This window comes from Jaculus jaculus, chromosome 14 (genome assembly GCF_020740685.1).
Source record: "Jaculus jaculus isolate mJacJac1 chromosome 14, mJacJac1.mat.Y.cur, whole genome shotgun sequence".
NCBI classification, from domain to species: domain Eukaryota; kingdom Metazoa; phylum Chordata; class Mammalia; order Rodentia; family Dipodidae; genus Jaculus; species Jaculus jaculus.
Window position 1 is genome coordinate 2,924,410 of NC_059115.1, and position 21,453 is coordinate 2,945,862.

The 21,453-nt window shown below is 57.3% G+C and overlaps 3 protein-coding genes across 8 annotated transcripts in view; 2 read left to right on the forward strand and 1 right to left on the reverse strand.

Moving 5' to 3' along the window:
- The first annotated feature begins 323 nt into the window (after nucleotides 1-323).
- Nucleotides 324-10,520, forward strand: Dmac2 (distal membrane arm assembly component 2). 6 transcript variants are annotated; one of them, XM_004670378.3, is made up of 7 exons: nucleotides 324-358; nucleotides 3,270-3,463; nucleotides 4,586-4,666; nucleotides 5,587-5,723; nucleotides 5,820-5,982; nucleotides 9,558-9,752; nucleotides 9,908-10,520. In XM_004670378.3, exons 1-6 carry the CDS (start codon nucleotides 341-343, stop codon nucleotides 9,733-9,735), a joined length of 771 nt encoding a protein of 256 aa, XP_004670435.2. In that variant the 5' UTR covers nucleotides 324-340; the 3' UTR covers nucleotides 9,736-9,752; nucleotides 9,908-10,520. The 6 variants fall into 6 exon arrangements, with proteins under 6 accessions (XP_004670435.2, XP_044989771.1, XP_044989770.1 ...); XM_045133836.1 differs by having other exon boundaries at nucleotides 9,934-10,520; XM_045133835.1 differs by having other exon boundaries at nucleotides 9,558-10,520.
- A 2,120-nt stretch (nucleotides 10,521-12,640) lies between these two features.
- Nucleotides 12,641-14,438, forward strand: B3gnt8 (UDP-GlcNAc:betaGal beta-1,3-N-acetylglucosaminyltransferase 8). Its single transcript, XM_004670377.2, has 2 exons — nucleotides 12,641-12,719; nucleotides 13,109-14,438. The coding sequence occupies exon 2, from the start codon at nucleotides 13,141-13,143 to the stop codon at nucleotides 14,314-14,316; it is 1,176 nt and encodes a 391-aa protein (XP_004670434.1). The 5' UTR covers nucleotides 12,641-12,719; nucleotides 13,109-13,140; the 3' UTR covers nucleotides 14,317-14,438.
- Nucleotides 14,439-14,913: 475 nt separating this feature from the next.
- The window catches only part of Bckdha (branched chain keto acid dehydrogenase E1 subunit alpha), a 36,512-nt gene continuing 29,972 nt past the window's right edge, over nucleotides 14,914-21,453 (reverse strand). Inside the window, exons 5-9 of the mRNA XM_045134536.1 lie at nucleotides 18,403-18,564; nucleotides 16,437-16,643; nucleotides 16,136-16,277; nucleotides 15,847-16,018; nucleotides 14,914-15,357 (exon numbers count right to left, since the gene is read on the reverse strand). Of these exons, the coding sequence (XP_044990471.1) occupies nucleotides 15,187-15,357; nucleotides 15,847-16,018; nucleotides 16,136-16,277; nucleotides 16,437-16,643; nucleotides 18,403-18,564 (854 nt within the window). The 3' untranslated portion in view covers nucleotides 14,914-15,186. The remainder of the gene's footprint in view (nucleotides 15,358-15,846; nucleotides 16,019-16,135; nucleotides 16,278-16,436; nucleotides 16,644-18,402; nucleotides 18,565-21,453) is intronic.

The window sequence follows — 21,453 nt, forward strand, 5'->3', positions numbered from 1 at the left end:
AATAAATAATTTTAGAAAATAAATAAACCGGGCGTGGTGGCGCACACCTTTAATCCCAGCACTGGGGAGGCAGAGGTAGGAGGATCGCAGTGAATTCGAGGCCAGCCTGAGACTAAAGAGTGAATTCCAGGTCAGCATCGGACTAGAGCGAGACCATACCCCGAAAAGCTAAAGAAAAAAAAAATAATAATAAATAAAAACTGTAACCGTTAACTCCCTACACAGACCACACGGTGTATGCGCCTTTAAGAGGGCTCCGAGGAGGAGGAGGGGCGTGGCCACAAGTAGTCTGGCCGAGCACGTGTTGAAAGTCCAGCCCCTTCCGGTTTGCGTCATCAAGATGGCGGCGCCCGGGGCGGTAGGTGACCGGAGCTCAAGGAACCCCAAAGTTGAAATCAGCTTTGCAGCTCCGCCTTCAGGGCCCCGCAGGCTTCCGGCGGACAAAGTGCCGGAGTTGGTGAGGGGAGTGTCCGGTCACGCCAGGCGCGGGAACGCGCCCCTGGGCCTGCGGACCCCCAAACTGCGGCCGCGGAGCCCCGGCGGCGGAGGAGCCGAGAGAGCTGGTGGGCGGGGCCTTAGGTTACAGCCAATGGGAGTGAGAGAGAGGCGCGCCTAGCCAATCAGAAGGAAGGGTCACTTCCGGAGCCAATGAAGAACGCGTAACAGGGATTGGCCTGGAAGATGAAGCGCTAAGGGTACATTTGAGGGAAATTCATGGAGATTTAAGAATTTTTTTTTCCTTTATTTTCGAGGTAGGGTCTTACTCTGGTCCAGGATGACCTGGAATTAACTATGTAGTTTCAGGCTGGCCTTAAACTCATGGCTATCCTCCTACCTCTGGATTAAAGGCGTGTGTCACCACGCCCTGCAAGATTTAAGAATCTTGATCAGTCATTAAGATGGCTTAAAGTCGCTTAGGAAAAGCTGGAGAAATGGCTTTGCAATTTAGGCGCTTACCGGCAAAGCCAAAGGACCTCAGTTCAATTCCCCAGGACCCACAAAAGCCAGATGCACAAGGGGCCTCATGCGTCTGCAGATCGATTGCAGTGGCTAGAGGCCCTGGCACGCCCATTCTCTCCCATCCTCTCTCATTCTGCCTCTTTCTCTCAAATACATAAACTAAAATTTAAAAATGTTTTATTTATTGGAGAGGGAGAGAATGGGCGCGCCAGGGCTTCCAGCCACTGCAAACGAACTCCAGATGCATGCGCCCCCTTTGTGCATCTGGTTTACATGGGTCCTGGAGCTTTGAACTGAGGTCCTTTGACTTTAGAGGTAAGTGTCTTTTAGAGACATGAGGCTTTAAGAGACATGTTCACTCACATGCCTGCAAACAAATAAGTTAAAAGTTTTAATTTTTACAATATTTTATTTGCAAGCTGAGAAAAAGAATGGGTGTGTCACAGCCTCTTGCCACTCCAGACAAACTCCTGATGCATGCACCTTTCTGTGCAGCTGGTTGTACATGGATACTGGGGAAACACCACGTGCCATCATGCTTTGCAAGCAAGTGCCTTTAACCGCTGATCCATCTCCCCGGTCCATTAAAAAAAAAAATTATTTATTTGAGAGAAAAAGGCAGAGAGAGAGAGAGAATAGGTGCACCAGAGCATCACTGCAAATGAACTCCAAACGCATGCACCGTCTTCTGCATCTGGTTTATGTGGGTCCTGGAGAGTTGAACCAGGATCCTTTGCCTTTGTAGGCAAACGCTTTAACTGCTAAGCCATCCCTCCAACTCTTGTTTATATTTTTAAAAAGGTTCTTGACAGAAAACCCAAGGAAATGGGGTTTTAAAGGAATCAAGACTCCCAAAGGAAAAACAAATTGAAATTAAGATAATTTAAAGGCTGGGGAAAATGGCTCAGAGGTTAAACGTACTTGCTTGCAAAAAAAAAAAGGTCTGCTGACCCAGGGTTCAGTGCCCATACCATCCACAGAAGCCTGACTCGGAAAGGGCTGCCAATTTTTGTCCTAGTGCACTTCCCTCCAACAGACATGTATCTAACGTGCAACTAAGAAAATTTAAAATAAAGACTGGGAGAAAGGTGTAGCTCATTGGGAGGGTGCTTCTGTTTTAATCTCCAACATCCCTCACCCCTAAACTTAAAGGTTACATAGAGGGAAGGATGATTCGGCAAGACCACATGGAGAATTGGGTAAAATGAAGAGATGAATTTAGAAAACTAAGCCATCATGAAGGTTTTGAGAGAAAAGGATTTGGTAAGAAATTAGAGGAAAGGGACTAGAGAGATGGCTTAGCAGTTAAGGCACTTGTCTGTGGAGCCTAAGGACCCAGGTTCAGTTTCTCAGTACCCATGTAGGCCAGATGCACAAGGTGGCGCATGTGTCTGGAATTCCTTTGCAGTAGCTAGAGGTCCTGGCACATTCTCTTGTGTGCTCGCTTTGCCTCTTTCTCTCAAATAAGTAAAATATTTTGTTTGTTTGTTTTTGGTTTTTGAGGTAGGGTCTCACTCTGATCCAGGCTCACCTGAAATTAGCTATGTAGTTTCAGGGTGGCTTCAAACTAACGGTGATCCTCCTACCTCTGCCTTCCTGAGTGCTGGGATTAAAGGCGTGCGCCACCACACCCAGCTAAATTTACTATTTTTTAATTCAATATGGGGGCTGGAGAACTCGCTCAGTGGTGAAAGGCACTTGCTTGCAAAGTCTGAAGGCCCTGGTTCTGTTCCCACGTAAAGCCAGCTGCATAAAAAAAAAAAAAAAAAAAAAAAAAGCCTAGCATAAATAAAATATTTTACAAAAACGAAATTAGGGCCTGCAAAGCCTAAGGACCCATATTTTACTCTCCAGATTCCATGTAAGCCAGACACACAAAGGTGAGGCAAGCACAAGGTTGCACATGCCCACTAGGAGGTGCAAGCATCTGTAGTTCGATTTAAGTGGCTGAGGCCCTGGCACGACAATTCTCTCTCTAAAAAAATAAAAATAAAAAAAAATTAGAGGAAAAACTTGGAAAACCCACAACCAGTTAAATTAGGAACAGAATTCAGGGTTTCTTAAATGAAAGAACTTGGGGACCACATGGAGAAATGCTTAGCATCACAGATCCGCTGGGGCGGAAGTGCTTGGGCTTGAGCCAGGGCCTTGTGGGAAGCAGGCAGAGGAGGTCTGCCTTTAAGCTACACCCCAGCCCAGAGTCCAGAAGTCCTGAGAGGTGTTTCATAAGCCTCCAGAAGCCAGGCGCTGAGGTTCAGGTTACAGGAACCAGAGCTCTGTCTCACTTTTCCTCTCCTCTTCCCACTCAGTTCCTGCGCCGGGTGGCTCGAGAGTGGACCAGGCATGCCAGGGGCATCCATGACATGCGTGAGTCAGTGACCCCAGACAGCAGTCAGAAGAGAAGAACACTTCTCCAGTTCCTGAGCAGTTACTTCCACGACATTGAGGTTCTGAGGGAGTACTTACTGCGGATGGAGATACACAAGATGCACTGGAAAAATCGGTGAGAACCCAGGGCCTGCGGGAGCCCAGAGAGACCCTGATGCTCAGGCCTCCCAGCCAAAGCCCAGCTCCCACCCTCAACTCATTTCTTTGGAACCTTCTAGAAGGTTCTCTTCTTATAGGTACTTCTGCTTGGGAGTCTAGTTGGCGTCTCAGATCCAAAGTAGCTAACACAAAACTTCTTATTTCTCCCCTGTTTCACCGAGCCCCACGTGGTGGCGCACGCCTTTCATCCCAGCACTCTGGAGTCAGAGGTAGGAGGATAGCCGTGATTCGAGGTCAGCCTGAGCAACAGCGAGACCTTACCTCGAAAAACCAAACAAAAACAAAAATTTGCTGACCCTAAACCCTTCCCCATCCAAACAATGGATGCCACTGGCCACCCAGTTATTCATGTCAGAAAGGTTTTTGGTTCTTTCTGGTTTTTCGAGGTAGGATCTTGCTTTAGCCCAAGATGACCTGTACTCTCAGGGTGGCCTCGAACCCACAGCTGTCCTCCTCCCTCTGCCTCCCGTGTGCTTGGATTAAAGGCGTGTGCCACCACGCAGGGCTTTCATGTCAATTTTTTTTTTTTTTTTTTTTTTTGGTTTTTCAAGGTAGGGTCTCACTCTGGCTCAGGCTGACCTGGAATCCACTATGTAGTCTCAGGGTGGCCTCAAACTCTCAGCGATCCTCCTACCTCTGCCTCCCAAGTGCTGGGATTAAAGGCATGCGCCACCACGCCCGGCTCATGTCAAATTTTTAAGACGCTCTCCTGATTCCTATCCCAGCTTCTCTCTGCCCTCCCATCCAGTTCTTCCAGACGTAGCCAGTTCTCACCTCTACCATTGGTGGCCTGCTCTGGCCCCTTCTCTGTAAGGCTAATCACTGGTCATCTTTCACCCCATTCAGTCACAAGTCTGAGGAGCAGCCAGAAGGGCCCAAGAAAACACACGTGACACCCCTCCTACCCTACTTGAAACCTCAATTCGTCTCTGACTGCAACTACAACTGGTGTAAAAACCAGTTTCAGCCCAGCTAGAGTACTTCCCCAGTCTCCAGTGGCTGTGGTGTGTGTGTGTGTGTGTGTGTGTGTGTGTGTTAAGGGTTCCTGGCGTCACGTTTGCTGTCACCTTCTCCACAGACCCGTCAGCAGCATCCAGGAGAAATATGGCCCGTCCATCGCAGGGGCCCTCTTCGTTCTGAAGCAAGGAGGCTCAGTCAAGTACGCAGGGACCGTTCAGAGTGGGGGAGGGGTGGGTGGCTGTGTGACCGTGGTGGCCTCTTTCTGCCCTTTTCTGTGGTTTATGTCTTCTCCGGGTGGCCCCAACCTCACAGTGATCCTCCTACCTCCCCAGTGCTGGGATTAAAGGTGTGCACCACCGCGCCGGCCCTTTTGTGGTTTTTAAAGTGGGGTGGGTGGGTTGGTCACTTGCTGACGGCAGGTTCACCATGGAGACGGGGAGCTCACTGTACAAACGTGTGTCATGGGGCCTGGCATCGCACGTCAGTCAGCTGGGCCTGGTGGCTTCATGCCCATGGCTCCGGCAACTGGACAGCCAGTCAGGCTGCATGAGAAGACCCTGCCTCAAAGGTGTTTTTAATATTTTTAAAAAAATTTTTATTTATTTATATGAGAGCGACAGACACAGAGAGAAAGACAGATAGAGGGAGAGAGAGAGAATGGACGCGCCAGGGCTTCCAGCCTCTGCAAACGAACTCCAGACGCGTGCGCCCCCTTGTGCATCTGGCTAACGTGGGACCTGGGGAACCGAGCCTCGAACCGGGGTCCTTAGGCTTCACAGGCAAGCGCTTAACCGCTAAGCCATCTCTCCAGCCCTCAGAGGTGTTTTTTACGGGGCTGGGGGTTTAGCTTGGTGGAAGCCCAGCCGCCTGGCAAGTGCAAGGCTCTGGGCTCGGCCCTCAGCACCGGTACATATTCAGCCGCCTTGGAGGCTGAGGCAGGAGGACTTTAATTTCCAAGCCGAGCCCATGTGGTCAGTGACATCTGGTGTCTCAGTGTCCTGGTGTGTCAGGGAGAACCTCGCCTCGCCGGTGCCACCGTCGTGGGGTAAGGCCGCACATGGCAGCCCTCCAGACACGCACGGTGAGGGTGGGTGCCACTGACACCCCACCCCAATCCAGGTTTCGCGACAAGGAGTGGATCCGGCCAGATGGGCGTGGCCGCTTCTCTTCCGAGTTCTTGGAGTTCCAGGGAGTGCCAGTGGAGGCCGTGGATGCCAGCGGCTGTGCCATCAACTACCAGGGCCTGGACCACCTCCGTGAGTAGGCCGGGGTGGGTGGAGACGGGGCAGGCCGGCCCTGCCGCCGGCCGCCGGGCTCCAGCACGACCCCCGCCGCCGGCCCTGCTCTTGCAGTGCCCCTGAAGGAGCTGCGCTCTCTGCGGCTGCGGCGCTGCCCCAACGTGGACGACTGGTGTCTCGGCCGCCTCCACCCGCTGGCCGGCTCCCTGCAGGAGCTCTCGCTGGCCGGGTGCCCACGCATCTCGGAACGGGGCCTGGCCTGCCTCCACCACCTCCAGTAAGCTCCCAGTTCAGGCTGGCCCTGTGCCAGGGCAGCTCCCACCCAAAGTGACGCAGGAGAACTTGGGGGGGCGGGGTTCCTGTTTGCCTGCGAAGTCCCTCCATCACAACCCCCGCTGCTGCAGGGGAAGGCAGGAGGAGGTTTCTTGCAGGGAGTGAACTTGGCGTGGGTGGTGTGGGCTGCGGAGGCCCCGTGGGCAAAGCGCTCAGCGCTCTGTCCGGAGCCCCTCCCCAGGCCCCATGTAAAAAGCTTGGACATCCTTTAAGCCTGACAGACAGACTTCTGTCATCTCAGCATGTGGAGACGAGAGATTTTCCCAGATCACAGTGGGAGACCAAAGCCCACCTCATCCAAGGCAAAGACTGACCCGGAAGTTCTCCTCTGACCTGCACTTACACATAAAATGCACACATGCGAACATGCATGAACACAATTTTTTTTTTTCTTTGTTTTGAGGTAGGGTTTCACTCTATCTCAGGCTGACCTGGAGTTCACTAGGTAGTTTCAGGGTGGCCTTGAAGTCCTCCTACTTCTGTCTCCTGAGTGCTGAGATTAAAGGCGTGTGTCACCATGCCAGGCTCTACACAATTTTTTTTTTTAATATTATTTATTGCCGGGCGTGATGGCGCACGCCTTTAATCCCAGCACTTGGGAGGCAGAGGTAGGAGGATCGCCGTGAGTTCGAGGCCACCCTGAGACTACATAGTGAATTCCAGGTCAGCCTGGGCTGGAGTGAGACCCTACCTCAAAAAAAAAAAAAAAAATTATTTATTAAATTGAGAGGAAGGGAAGGAAGCAGAGAGAAGGGCAGATAGAGAATGGGCACACCCGGGCTTCCAGCCACTGCAAATGAACTCTAGGTGCATATGCCACCTTGTGCATCTGGCTTACATGGGTCCTGGGGAGTTGAACCTTGGTTCTTTGGCTTTGCAGGCAAGTACCTTAACCACTAAGCCATCTCTCCTGCCCTGTACACACTTTCTAAAAAAAAGATTTATTGGGCTAGAGAGATAGCTTAGCAGTTAAGGAGCTTGCATGCAAACTCTAAGGACTCAAGTAGGCCAGATGCACAAGATGGCACATATGTCTTGGAGTTGGTTTACAGTGGCTAAAGGCCCTGGTGTGCCCATTCTCTCTATATGCCTCTCCCTCTGTCAAATAAATAGAAATTTATGGAGGGACCCAGAGTGTAGCACAATGGTAGAGCACTTGGCTAGAACCCATAGTGCGGGGCTGGGGGCGTGGCTCAGAGGTAGAGCACTTGGCTAGAACCCACAGTGAGGGGCTGGGGGTGTGGCTCAGAGGTAGAGCACTTGTCTAGGATCCACAGTGAGGGGCTGGGGGCGTGGCTCAGAGGTAGAGCACTTGTCTAGGATCCACAGTGAGGGGCTGGGGACGTGGCTCAGAGGTAGAGCGCTTGTCTAGATCCACAGTGAGGGGCTGGGGGCGTGGCTCAGAGGTAGAGCACTTGTCCTGGATCCACAGTGAGAGGCTGGAGGTGTGGCTCAGAGGTAGAGCACTTGTCTAGATCCACAGTGAGGGGCTGGGGTTGTGGCTCAGAGATAGAGCATTTGTCTAGAATCCACAGTGAGGGGCTGGGTTCGTGGTTCAGAGGTAGAGCACTTGTCTAGATCCACAGTGAGGGGCTGGGGTTGTGGCTCAGAGATAGAGCATTTGTCTAGATCCACAGTGAGGGGCTGGGGGCGTGGCTCAGAGGTGGAGCACTTGTCTAGCGTCTACAGTGAGGGGCTGGGGGCGTGGCTCAGAGGTAGAGCACTTGTCTAGAGTCCACAGTGAGGGGCTGGGCTCGTGGCTCAGAGGTAGAGCACTTGTCTAGAGTCCACAGTGAGGGGCTGGGGGCGTGGCTCAGAGGTAGAGCACTTGTCTAGATCCACAGTGAGGGGCTGGGGGCGTGGCTCAGAGGTAGAGCACTTGTCTAGGATCCACAGTGAGGGGCTGGGGGCGTGGCTCAGAGGTAGAGCACTTGTCTAGAGTCCACAGTGAGGGGCTGGGGGCGTGGCTCAGAGGTAGAGCACTTGTCTAGAATCCACTGAGAGGGCCTGGGGCGTGGCTCAGAGGTAGAGCACTTGTCTAGAGTCCACAGTGAGGGGCTGGGGGCGTGGCTCAGAGGTAGAGCACTTGTCTAGATCCACAGTGAGGGGCTGGGGGCGTGGCTCAGAGGTAGAGCACTTGTCTAGAGTCCACAGTGAGGGGCTGGGGGCGTGGCTCAGAGGTAGAGCACTTGTCTAGATCCACAGTGAGGGGCTGGGGGCGTGGCTCAGAGGTAGAGCACTTGTCTAGATCCACAGTGAGGGGCTGGGGGCGTGGCTCAGAGGTAGAGCACTTGTCTAGAGTCCACAGTGAGGGGCTGGGGGCGTGGCTCAGAGGTAGAGCACTTGTCTAGATCCACAGTGAGGGGCTGGGGGCGTGGCTCAGAGGTAGAGCACTTGTCTAGATCCACAGTGAGGGGCTGGGGGCGTGGCTCAGAGGTAGAGCACTTGTCTAGATCCACAGTGAGGGGCTGGGGGCGTGGCTCAGAGGTAGAGCACTTGTCTAGAGTCCACAGTGAGGGGCTGGGGACGTGGCTCAGAGGTAGAGCACTTGTCTAGATCCACAGTGAGGGGCTGGGGGCGTGGCTCAGAGGTAGAGCACTTGTCTAGAGTCCACAGTGAGGGGCTGGGGGCGTGGCTCAGAGGTAGAGCACTTGTCTAGGATCCACAGTGAGGGGCTGGGGGCGTGGCTCAGAGGTAGAGCACTTGTCTAGATCCACAGTGAGGGGCTGGGGGCGTGGCTCAGAGGTAGAGCACTTGTCTAGAGTCCACAGTGAGGGGCTGGGGGCGTGGCTCAGAGGTAGAGCACTTGTCTAGATCCACAGTGAGGGGCTGGGGGCGTGGCTCAGAGGTAGAGCACTTGTCTAGAGTCCACAGTGAGGGGCTGGGGGCGTGGCTCAGAGGTAGAGCACTTGTCTAGATCCACAGTGAGGGGCTGGGGGCGTGGCTCAGAGGTAGAGCACTTGTCTAGATCCACAGTGAGGGGCTGGGGCCGTGGCTCAGAGGTAGAGCACTTGTCTAGATCCACAGTGAGGGGCTGGGGGCGTGGCTCAGAGGTAGAGCACTTGTCTAGAATCCACAGTGAGGGCTGGGGGCGTGGCTCAGAGGTAGAGCACTTGTCTAGATCCACAGTGAGGGGCTGGGGGCGTGGCTCAGAGGTAGAGCACTTGTCTAGATCCACAGTGAGGGGCTGGGGGGCGTGGCTCAGAGGTAGAGCACTTGTCTAGATCCACAGTGAGGGGCTGGGGGCGTGGCTCAGAGGTAGAGCACTTGTCTAGATCCACAGTGAGGGGCTGGGGGCGTGGCTCAGAGGTAGAGCACTTGTCTAGATCCACAGTGAGGGGCTGGGGGCGTGGCTCAGAGGTAGAGCACTTGTCTAGATCCACAGTGAGGGGCTGGGGGCGTGGCTCAGAGGTAGAGCACTTGTCTAGTGTGCAAGACACACCGGGCTCCACCTGCAGTACCACCCCCACATACACACTACTCTCTCATGCCAACTTCTGCCCTTCTCGCCCCCTTTAGGAACCTCCGCAGGCTGGACATTTCAGACCTCCCCGCTGTGTCCCACCCAGGCCTCACCCAGATCCTGGTGGAGGAGATGCTGCCACACTGTGAGGTCCTGGGGGCTGACTGGGCCCAGGGTCTGACGTTGCGGCGTGAGGAACAGCCTCGGGACACAGGCAGCCCCGTCTCTGCCTAGCCTGCAGCCCCGCTCTGGTGTGTGTTGTGGAGCTCTGTAAGGCCTGATCGGTCCCCATGGTCAGGTGTTCAGTGGGGTTCATTCAGCATGGGAGGGCGGGCAGATCAGAGGCAAGGAGAGGGTGTGTAGACTCCTGGCTGCCTGTCCCCAGTGGGCACAACTCTGGTCCTAGGAGACTCTACCACGTTCTCCACGCGGGACTGCACAGTTCCCTGCCTGTTCCGCGCACCCGTCAAGAGGCCTCCGCAGACTGTCTACGTTTGAGCATGTGTCCATCTGCTGGGATCTGGCCTGACATAGGCTCCCACTGGTCCTTTCCAGTGACAGCTGATCCCTGCACGGGACTGGTCAATGCTGCAGGTGGCTGGAGTTGTTGGCCAGTGTGCACTAAAGGCCTGAAGCACCCCAGGTCTCGCGGCATTGTGCATCTGACCTGTGTGTTTTGACGTCAGCTCCAAATTTCGTGGGTTATTTTTTCCCTGCTCCGAAAACGGAGCGGGCTTTGGGAATATTGTTTTCCCCATGGCACAGCTGGTTTCATCAGCAGAGGGCGCTGGGGCGCCAACCATATGGAGTTCACAGCCTACAGCTCAGCCGGGCGTCTGGGAGCTGCGAGGCACTGGTTCCCCAACTGCAGCGCTCCGTGGCCCGCAGCCGACCCTGGCACCCCTGCCTTGGCTGCTTCATGGGCAGTGTCCCCATGGAGGCTCTGCTCTCTCAGGGAACCTGTCATAGTCCTGACTCACCCATGAAGCTAATTCTATTAAACTTTTCATGTTCCGTTACTTGTTATTTTCCTGTTCACCTCGGCCGGGATGGCAGAGTCTGTGGTCCCAGGACATGGGTACACACCCAGGAGGGCTGGGGATGGTCGGGACCGTGGGCCTGGGGCGCAGCATTGAAGGGAGTCCGGGCATCACGGCCACCTGTGCCCTGTGGTCGATGCAGTGCTCGCCTGTGCGGAACAGCTCCGCAGAGGGGGCAGCAAGGACGATTCAGGGTTATTGCTGTTTATAAAGACCGGCTGGGGGTGTCAGGTCGGTCTGAGCGCTACAGAGCTTCCACGATAGCCCGGAAGGTTCTCAGAACGGAGCTCTTTGGTTAGACTAAAAAGTGATTGAGCCTTCCTTGTCAATACCAGAGAGCTGGCCCGCCGCCGGTCCTCTGGCACCCCGGGTTCTCATGATGGCCTCCACGGAGACCCGACCGTGCCCCCTGCTGACAGGTCCGTGAACCCTCAGCTCAGAGCCGCGGGCTCCCGACGGGCACCGTTGGCACAGGACTTGGGGCTGGGGAGTGCAGCGCAGGGATGGAGCGCTCGCCTGGCATGCGCACTGCCTTGGGTTCTGTACCACCACGCCCAAGAACACATCCTTACGCCGGGAGGCTGAAGCGGGAGGACCGCAAGTTTAAGATCAGCCTGGGCTACAAAACTGCCTTAACAAAACAAAACAGGGCCAGGCGTGGTGGCGCACGCTTTTAATCCCAGCACTCGGGAGGCAGAGGTGGGAGGATCGCGTGAGTTCCAGGCCACCCTGAGACTACATAGTTCCAGGTCAGCCTGAGCAAGAGTGAGACCCTACCTCTGTAACAAAGGCCCGCGATTTTGCAGACTACACAGGGCATCTGTGCCAAGTCTGCCGCCAGGCTTGCCTGGCTGGGGCAGCTCCAGTGGTCACCAGCTGGCTGGCAGCGGTCTGAGTTCCTGAGGCTGAGGAGCGAAAACTGCCGTGGCCTGGTGCAGATGCACAAGACCCAGAGAACCACCCCCCCCCCCCCATATAGTCCACTGGAGGCCTGTGAGAAGCGTCGGGTCCCTCCATCGCCCGGTTCCCTGTGCTTTTCCACTGAACCCTCCCAGCTGGGCTGTGGTGTGGCTCCACCTGATTGGTCCCAGGTGGTGTGCACGGCAGCAGGCACCGCACCTTGGGAGACTTCCCCAGGCCCCTGCAGGGCGAGAGGGGCCACTTGTGGCCCAGCGCCTGTGCTAGGGAGGGGAGGTGAAAAAGGGTCCCCAGTCTCGCTCTTACTCCATTAGCTTTACCATTCCCTCCAGCTGTTCACACGGGCTCCGTTATGCAAACTTGGTGGTGGTGGTGATAATCAGGACCGGACCGAGAACACACTTGTGCTCACAGACACACACTGGGCTCTCAGATGATGTCTGGGCGGTCCTCCACAGCAGGTGAGCTGACCGGGGTCAGCCCCGGCTTCGGGAGGACTTAGTCCCCATCCAGGGCTTAGGATATCCAGGAGGAGCTCCTCCCCATCCCCACCCCCCACGCACTTGGCCTCCCAGGACAGCTGAGGCCTAGAGGACTTGCGCAGACACCCTCTCCTGCCCCAAGGGGGGGACCAAGGAGCCAGGAGCATGGAGGGAGGGGCGGCCCCAAGGGTGGATAGGGCTGGCAGCCCAGTCACAGGGAGGGGAGGCGGTGCAGTGGGGGCGCCTAGCTCCCGGGCTCCAGGACACCCCACCCCTTCATGCTCTGCTGCCCTTCACGTGGCTTCCGCCGGCCGGTCAGCCAGGCCGGTCTCACCCTCCACCTGCGCCTCCAGCGGTCTCTAGCCAAGTCTCTCCTCGACGTGTCCGGCCCTGCCCCACCCGAGGCTGTCCCGGCGACACCCCTAATCGCGGGCTGCTGATCCCGGCCCACTCAGCACATTCGCCCGCCTCGGGCCGTGGCCTCGGGCCAGCCCCTCGCCCTCCCCCGGTCCCCGCCCGGCCCCCGTCGGTGACCGCGCCGGCACGGCACCTTCCCGCGGCTGCACCAGCAACCAGCCCCAACTCGCCGGCGCGCCTTCCCCCGGCCCCGCCCCGGCTCCTCCCGGCCCCTGGGGCCCCGCCGCCGCCTCCCTCCCCGCCCGCCTCCCTCCTTCCCTCCCAGAACCGGCGCGGGCTGGGCGGGCAGCCCGAGGACGCACTGGCCTGGCAGGGCAGCGCCTCACCCGAGGGCCCCGAGCTGGCCGGAACCGGACCACAGGTACCGAGGACCGAGATCCCCAGTCTCGGGGGTGGGGGGCTGCTGGGAGAAGTGGGCAGGGTTTCCAAGAAGAGGGAAAAAGCCAGACCAACCCCTGCCCGATGAATGGGGCGAGGGAGGCGGCGGCAATTCCGCTGGCCAGGGAGGGCAAGTAGGTGATCTGCCAGCATCCAGGGAGGAGGAAGAGTGAGGTTGGGAGGGAGGGGCGCCCAGGTCTAGGAAAAGGTGATAGCTGGGTCTTGGGGAGCAGTCTGGGTCATGATCTGAGAAGCCACTGCCGGGTGGCCGGGACTGTCAGAGCCCAAGGCTGCTCGCCTGAGCCTGGCTGGCCCTCCCCGGAGGTCCATCCCACACCCAGCGGCCTCTGTGGCTCCCTGTGACCCTCGCAGCTCCCTTGGCGGCCCCTCCTCTGGGCCGGGTCATGCGCTGCCCCAAGTGCCTACTCTGCCTGTCAGCGCTGCTCACGCTCCTGGGCCTCAAAGTGTACATCGAGTGGACATCGGGGTCCAAGCTCAGCAAGGCTTACCCGGGACACCGGGGCACCCTGCCTGGCCCAGCGCCAACCAATGCTGAGCCCACACTGCCCTCCAACCTCTCTGTCCGCCTAGGCCAGACTGGCCCGCTGCCCTCCGCTTACTGGAACCAGGAGCAGAGGCGGCTGGGGGCTCTGCCCAGTGGGCACTGCCAGGCTTGGGGGGTGGCTGCAGCCTCAGCGATCCCGGACTTTGCCTCCTATCCTGAGGACCTCCGTCGCTTCCTGCTGTCAGCAGCCTGTAGGAGCTTCCCGCAATGGCTGCCTGGAGGGGAGGACAGCCACGTGGCCAGCTGCAGCGATAACGATGTCCCCTATCTGCTCTTGGCTGTCAAGTCGGAACCAGGCCACTTTGCGGAACGACAGGCTGTGAGGGAGACGTGGGGCAAGGCGGCCCCCGGGACCCGCCTGCTCTTCCTGCTGGGATCCCCTCGGGGTGAGGGCGGGCCTGACCTGCGCTCACTGGTGACCTGGGAGAGTCAGCGCTACCGTGACCTGCTGCTCTGGGAATTCCTTGATGTCCCCTACAACCGGACACTCAAAGACCTGCTGCTGCTGGCCTGGCTGGGCCGTCACTGCCCCGGGGTGACTTTTGTCCTGCAGGCTCAGGACGATGCTTTCGTGCACACCACTGCCCTGCTGCAGCACCTGCAGGCCTTGCCACCCACCTGGGCCCGAAGCCTCTACCTGGGCGAGGTCTTCACCCAGGCCAAGCCCCTCCGGAAGCCAGGAGGGCCATTCTACGTGCCCCAGTCCTTCTTTGAGGGTAGCTACCCAGCCTACGCGAGTGGAGGTGGCTACGTCATTGCGGGGCGCCTGGCTCCCTGGCTGCTGCAGGCAGCCGCCCGCGTGGCACCCTTCCCCTTTGATGACGTCTATACTGGCCTCTGCTTCCGTGCCCTGGGCCTGGTGCCCCGGACCCACCCAGGCTTCCTCACGGCCTGGCCAGCAGACCGCCAGAAGGACCCCTGTGCTCTGCGAGACCTGCTGCTGGTGCGACCCCTCAGCCCCCAGGACAGCATTCGGCTCTGGAGACACCTGCAGAAGCCCGGGGTCCAGTGCTGAGCCTTGTGTGGAACTGGGGTGGGGCACTGGCCTGAGCAGGGGCTGGGCTGGGCTGGGCAGACAGTGACCTTAGGTGTGTGAGCTACTTTCTGATTGTCAGCATTACATCCTCTCTGCTCTGAGGCCTGCAGTCATTCTTGTGCCTGTGGGACCCCTGCGAGGGGTCAGCTGTGCCCTGCCCTTCACACTGGGTGCTTCTCTTCCTGGCCCAGCCAGCTCTAGTGGACATCCTGGACACTACTGTCCACAGGCTGTGCCAGCCCAAGGGAGAACAAGCCACTGTCCCCAGAGGGCGTCTCACCCTCACCCTTCTGCCCAGGTTGCCCCTCCAGCTTTGGAAAGTTTACAGGAGAAGCAGGGATCTCAGCTTCCGGCCTTATCTACCTAGAGCTTGGAACGTTCCTAACCAAAAGCCTGGGCATGATGTTGGCACACTCTGTAATTCCATCACTCAGGAGGCTGTGGCAGAAGGATCATGAGTTCCAGGCCAGCCAAGGCTACACAGAGAAACTCTATCTCACACAAAGAAACCCCAATACCAACCAGCCCTGGTGGAGAGCTGTTTCCACCACTGCCAGACAACTGCAGAGGAGCACAGCCAAGCACGGGGCAGTTTATTCACTGCTGACCAGGCTCCCTCTCTCTGAGCCACCTTGCCCTGCCCGCCCCCAACCAGAGGGTCTTCCCTAGCCCAGCCCCTGGTAGGAGGCACTGTCCCAGGTGAAAGTGAGGGAGCCGTGGCGAACGCTGCGGTCCCAATGAATCAGCCTAGAGAAGCAGGAGCGGGCAGTGGAGCCGCCGGGATGGGGCAGCGTCCTGCCGGCGGGGTCCCTGCCGCTCACACAGACTAGCTCTTGAGGGCTCAGGGCCTCACTTGTCGAAGTGGTCCAAGGGGTAGTGCTCCCCGTAGGTCTGCAGGTGCCGAGCCAGGGACTCCTGCTGTCTGCGGAGCTGGGCGGGCATCTCCTGGTACACGTCCGAGAAGAGCAGGTTGGGGTTGGGTTTGGGCTTCCGCTCGGCCTGCTCAAAGGCCTCCATCACCTGCGTGACACAGAAAGTGGGAAAGAGGGCTCTCTTCCCTGCAGCCAGACAGCCACGGCTCTGTCCCTAGCAGGGACCAGGCACTACATTAAGCAGCCCTAGGATGAGGCTGCCCAGAGCAGAGGACCAGGGCGCAGACAGGAAGGGGCTCGCTGCCCAGGACCACCGAGGTTGAGTGTGTGGTTCTGCGTGAGGCCGGCCCTTCCCTCACCTTGCCAGGGAGGGGCTCGGACTCCTGACTCCAACATGGCCCAGGTGGGCAGCTAGTGCCTTTGCCCCACATACAGGCCAAGTGATCTTGTCCTTAAACACCCTTCTGAGGTGGAGACCCTGGGACCTTAGAGATGAGAAAATGGGCAGACGACGTGCCTCAGGTTCCACAGTGAGGACACACATGGGCCCAGAGCTGGGGTTACAGAGTCTCCCCGTCTGATGACCCGGGCTTGGCGGGACCTCCTTGAGCCCGCGCCGGCGCCGCAAGGCCCTCACCTTCTTCCGCGACTGCTTCCGCCAGGCCCTCTCCTGCTCGTCGTCCCACCAGCCTCGGTTCACCAGGTAGTGCCTCAGCCTGGAGATCGGGTGGTCCTGCTTGTCCCAGTAATTGACCTCGTCCACCGAGCGGTAGGCCGAGCTGTCGTCACTGGTGCTGTGGTGCCCGATCCTGGCCGGGGGGGAGGGCCGGGGTTAGCAGGGGTGGGGGAGCACAGCAAGGTGAGGGGGACACTGGGGGCGGGAGGGCCTGTGACTGGCCGCGGGCAGCAGCGGGCGAGGCAGGCACCTGTAGGTCATGGCCTCAATGAGGAAGGGCTGGTTCTCGGCCGCAGCTCGCCGCCTGGCCTCCTTGGTGGCGTTGTACACGGCAAACACATCGTTGCCGTCCACGCGGACAGACATGATGCCATACCCGGGGCCCCGGGCCGCTGAGGAGACAGAAACTGCTGGTGAGGTCCCAGGATAGGCAGGAGAGGGCAGGGGGAGTGGAGGGAGGGAGGAAGACTCCACTGCCTTCCCGTTGCCTCACTTGTGCAGATACCACAGGAAGAAAAGAGGAAGGAGAAGTGGGGGTCCAGGGCCCTTACCAATGCCATCCCCGCGGTACTGCTCGGAGGTGGGTGTGGAGATGGCATAGCCATTGTTCCGGCAGAAGAAGATGATGGGGCACTCGAGGGTGGCCGCAAAGTTGAAACCAGCATGGGCGTCGCCCTCACTGGCTGCCCCCTCACCAAAGTAACAGATCACAATCCGGTTGGCATTTGCCCGTTTGGCTGCATAGGCCGCCCCCACCGCTGCACGACAAGGGAAGTGATGAGCAGGAGCCCCCCCACACCGCCACAGACCCCCAGGCCTCAGGCTTAGCCAGCTGTCACCAGCTCCCAGGGGAAGCCCAGAGCCAGCCTTCTCCTGACCGCAGCACCAGCCTTTCAGGTGCTCAGGCCAAAAGCACACACCTTGACCCTGACTCCAAACTGTCACTCCTGCGCCCACACCATCTTCAAATGAGAGGAAGCACCTTGCCCTTCCCCACAGCTCCACTACACCATGGAGCACCTCGGCCACCCTCACCTCCTAGCTGGCTACCTGCACTGCCCTCTGGTCTTTCACCCAAGGGTCTAATATGAGGTGAGCCTGGCCCAGTGTGTCCATGACAGACTCCTCATCCCAGGCCCTCTGGCCACACTAGGTCCAAGTCCCTGCAACAGGTTAAGGCTCTCAGGCCCCAGGGCTCGGGGGGGCTGTCCCCTCTCCCAGCCCCGAGCCCCTCACACACTGGACAGCGCACCCACCTCTGCCTTGGGGGCTCCTCCCTCTGGTGTGCACTTAAACGTCACCTCCTGTGAAAGCGCCCCCAACATGCACTGCTCTGTCCTTGTTTCCTGCACACCACATTCTAGGTGCTGCCCCATCACCCAATTTCTTGCTCCCCTCAACACACACCATGGAAGCAGCAGCAGGGCTGAGGCTTGGGCCCCTTCTTCAGTAAGGGCAGAGTGGTACCCAGCCCATGGCAGGCACATTTGGCACATCTGCCAAATGTGGGTCTCGGAGCACACAGTAATGGGAGGTCAGGCCAGGGCCAGTTCAAAGAGCGCCATTCCCTTCCCCCGCAAGATCTGCCCTACCACCTGACTGCACAGTGGGGTGAAGGCGCAGCTCTACGCACTCCCAAACCGAGCACCCGGCACAGCAGCCCCGCCCTGCAGCCCTGTCAGCCTGCCGACCTGGGAAGAAGTGGGGTGCACACAGGCAGAGCACCCTGGTAGTCTCCACTGCCCCCCCCCCCCACTGTGTGGAAGTTCAAGGGTTGTACAGTGAACTCTAGGTCGGCCCAACAAGGGGCAGGGTAGGACCTGGGCCCTGTGGTCACAGCAGCTCATGAGCTCCTGCCTTCCTCCTTCTGGGCCACAGTTAGTCACTTCCCTCTTTTGCTCAAGTTCCTGTTCTTCACAGTTGGGATAACAATGCACACCCTTGCTTACCCCGCGGCAGTAGAAGTCAGCAGCTGAGGACGCCTGAACCCCAGGAGGCACTCGGGGCACACTGAGGGGGGCAGTGTCTGGACCCCAGGATGCACTGGCCGGGGGAGGGTAGCACCAGACTGGGAAGTCAAGTGTGGTCAGGGAGGGTCACGGCTGCTGGGTAAGTAGGGGCACCACAGGGCCCTCTGCTAATGGGTCCCTTGAAAGCCCTGTGCAGGGGACTTGTAATGCCAGCGCCGGGGAGGTGAAGACCAGTGGATAGCTGGGTCTCGCTGCCAGCCTAGCTGAACGAGAACACCCCAGGTCCCAGTGGTAACACCTCAAAACACACAACGAAGCCGACAGTTCCTGGACAACGCCAGAGCTCAGATGAGCTCCAGCCTCCACACCATGTGCACGTGCACCTGTGCGCACGCAGGCACGCACGCACGCGCATAATGCACACTGCACACAGGCCGGGCTCTGACAGCACTGCCCATCCAGAAATCTACCCAGGGGGCTAGAGAAGCCCGGGCCATGCGGGTGTGACACAGTTTCACATGTACAAGCTCAGACCACGTGTCCTTACCCTGAGGGATCTGTGTGGCCAGCGGGGAGGAGATGGTGACAAAGTGGCGATCCCTGCAGCCGTAGTGGACAGGCATCTGGCGCCCCTTGCCTGGGTCGTTCACGTTGCCGTAGCACTGGGCCATGAACAGCTCCAGGGGGTAGTCCCGGTACATGAGCACACCTGGCAGAGGGGGCGGCTGTGAGTGTGGCACGTGGTGCCCTGGGAGGCAGGGCGGCAGACCCGCTCGTGGGTAAGCAGGCCTAGCTCCTCTCTGCCCAGAATTCCTGCCCTCATCTGTACAAAACAGGATCCATGTTAGCATGGTGGTGCAGGCCTGAACCCAGTGCTCAAGAGACTGAGGAAGGAAGATTGTGAGTCTGAACCACTCTGTGGTACACAGGACGATGCTGTCTAAATGAAAACAATAAAACAGGGGGCTGGAGAGATGCCTTAGTGGTTAAAGGTGCTTGCTTTTCAAGCCTGAAGGCCAGAGTTTGATTCCCCAATACTCATGTAAAGCTGGATGCATAAAGTGGCCCATGCATCTGGAGTTCATTTGCATTGGCACGAGGTCCTGTCATGACCATTCCCTCTCTTTTTGTCCTAAATAAATAATTTGATAAATTAAAAAGTAAAAACCAGGCATGGTGGCACATGCCTTTAATCCCAGCACTAGGGAGGCAGAGGTAGGAGGATCATCATGAGTTCAAGGCCACCCTGAGAATACATAGTGAATTCCAGGTCAATCTGAGGTAGAGTGAGACCCTACCTCAAAAATAAAATAATAATAAAATAAAATAGAGCCAGGCATGGTGGCATACACTTACAATTCCAGCACTGGGGAGGCAGGGGTAGAAGGATCGCTGTAGGTTTGAGGCCAGCCTGAGACTATGTAGTGAATTCCAGGTCAGGCTAGGCTACAGAGAGCCCCTACCTCAAAAAACCAAAAATATAAAATAAAATAGGAGCTGGGTGTGGTGGCCCACACCTTTAATCCCAGCACTCCAGAGGCAGAGGTAGGAGGACTGTCATGAGTTCAAGGCCACCTTGAGACTCCATAGTGAACTCCAGGTCAGCCTGGGAGAGAGTGAGATAAAAGATCTACATTGAAGGAGGTAGGCAAACTTGGGGACGCACAGACAGGCCGGTGTCACAGAAATGACGCAGTGGGCAAACCAGAGAGAGACCTGTGTGTGAACTGGGCATGCTGCCCTGCTGAAGTGTGTATGAGGCCAGGCTACTTACCACACAGGCTCATTAGCTGTTTCTGTTACGTGACTGAATGAGCACAAGAACTCTGCACAGCATGGCTGGACTGCACTGGACGTGACAGTGAGAATGACCCAGCTCTGGCCATTTTCCTTTCTTTCTCCAGTGCTGGGACCTCAGGCGTGCTAGGCAAGTACTCCACCACTGATCTGCACCCGTGACCCAAAACGTTTTGTCTTTTTCAGTGAGAAACTATGATTTAGCAGCTGGAGAGAGGGTTCAGCTGGCTTGCAAAGCCTGTGAGCCCAGGTTCAGTTCCCCAGATACCCCTGTGAAGTGCCCATGGATGGGTGCTCATGTTCAGCAGCATGAGAAACCCGGCATGCCCACACTCCACACTCATACACGTGCAAACAAACAAGTAAAACACTTCAGTCAGAAGCTGAGATTTGTGTTTCTTTTTTTTAAAATATATTTTTTTGAGGTAAGTCCAACAGACTGGCATTTTTTTTTTAATTTGAGAGAGAGAATTGGCATGCTAGGGCCTCCAGCTACTGCAATTGAATTCAGGACACGTGTGCCACCTTGTGTGCATGCTCGACCTTGTGCACTTGTGTGTCTGGCTTATGTAGGACCTGGAGAGTTGAACATGAGTCCATAGGCTTCACAGGCAAGTGCCTTAACCACTAAGCCATCCTTCCAGCCCCTGTGGTTTTATTTTTCTTTCGAGGTAGGGTCTCACTCTAGCCCAGGCTTTCCTGGAATTCACTGTGTAGTCTCAGGGTGGCCTTGAACTCATGGAAATCCCACTTACCTCTGCCTCCTGAGTGCTGGGATTAAAGGTGTGTGCCGCCACGCCTGGCTGTGTTTTAGTATGGGCCACTGAGTCAAACTCACCCTGAGAGGAAAATGTCCTACAGAGCAAAATCTTTCAAATGAAAGCCGTGGCAGACAGCAGCTCAGCAGAGGGGCCCAGTGTGCTACATCAGAGGACCGGAGGGTTCTGCGACTCTGAGACAGCGTGCCACCCTGACAGCCTGGGCTTGCCCAAAAGCAGCTGTGTTGAGCATGCCAACCCTGCAGTGCAGACCTCCCTTAGTCGTCAGGCTCAAAAGACAGACAGTGGCACTGCCTGTGAGGGATTCAAGTGCACTGGGAAGCCCACCCTGAGGGTACAGCACGACCCTGAGCACTCTGCGGATGGAGCGCGACAGATCCACGTGAGCCCTGAATGGCAGCCGGGACCCTGCAGAGGAGGAACCCACCTTCCCATCAGCTGACAGCCGCTCAAGGGGCCCAGCGGGAGCCTCACTACTCAGGATGGTGTCAGGAAGAGGAGGGGAAGTACGGATCGCTAAAAGGCCCCGAGACAGGGACACGGGCCTGTCTCTGTACTGATCACCATTAGTACACGTTCCTTAGCAAAAAAAAAAAAAAAAAAAAAAAAAAACCAGAATCTCACTATGTAACTCTGGCTTGGCTGGAACTTTCTATGTAGATCAGGCTGACTTTGAACTGGTAGGGAAGTGCTAGCCTGCCTTCCAAGTGCTGGGCTGTGGGTATATACCACTAGGCCAAGCTTGATTGGGCCAGAATTAGGCTCAATACTCCAGATTGGCCTTGAATTTGAGCTCCTCCCACTCGGCTTCCTGAATGCACCACTGCAGCCCTTCAATATTTTTCCTCGCACAGACCTGGGTATGGCCTAGCCACATTATGCCAGGACAGCAGAGTTCTCTGGCTAGGGGACAAGGCTGGTGGAGAGGAGACGCGCACCGGCCAGCGCAGGAAGTGGTCCAAGACTGGGCGTGGCGGCGCACGCCTTTAATCCCAGCACTCAGGAGGCAGAGGTAGGAGGAT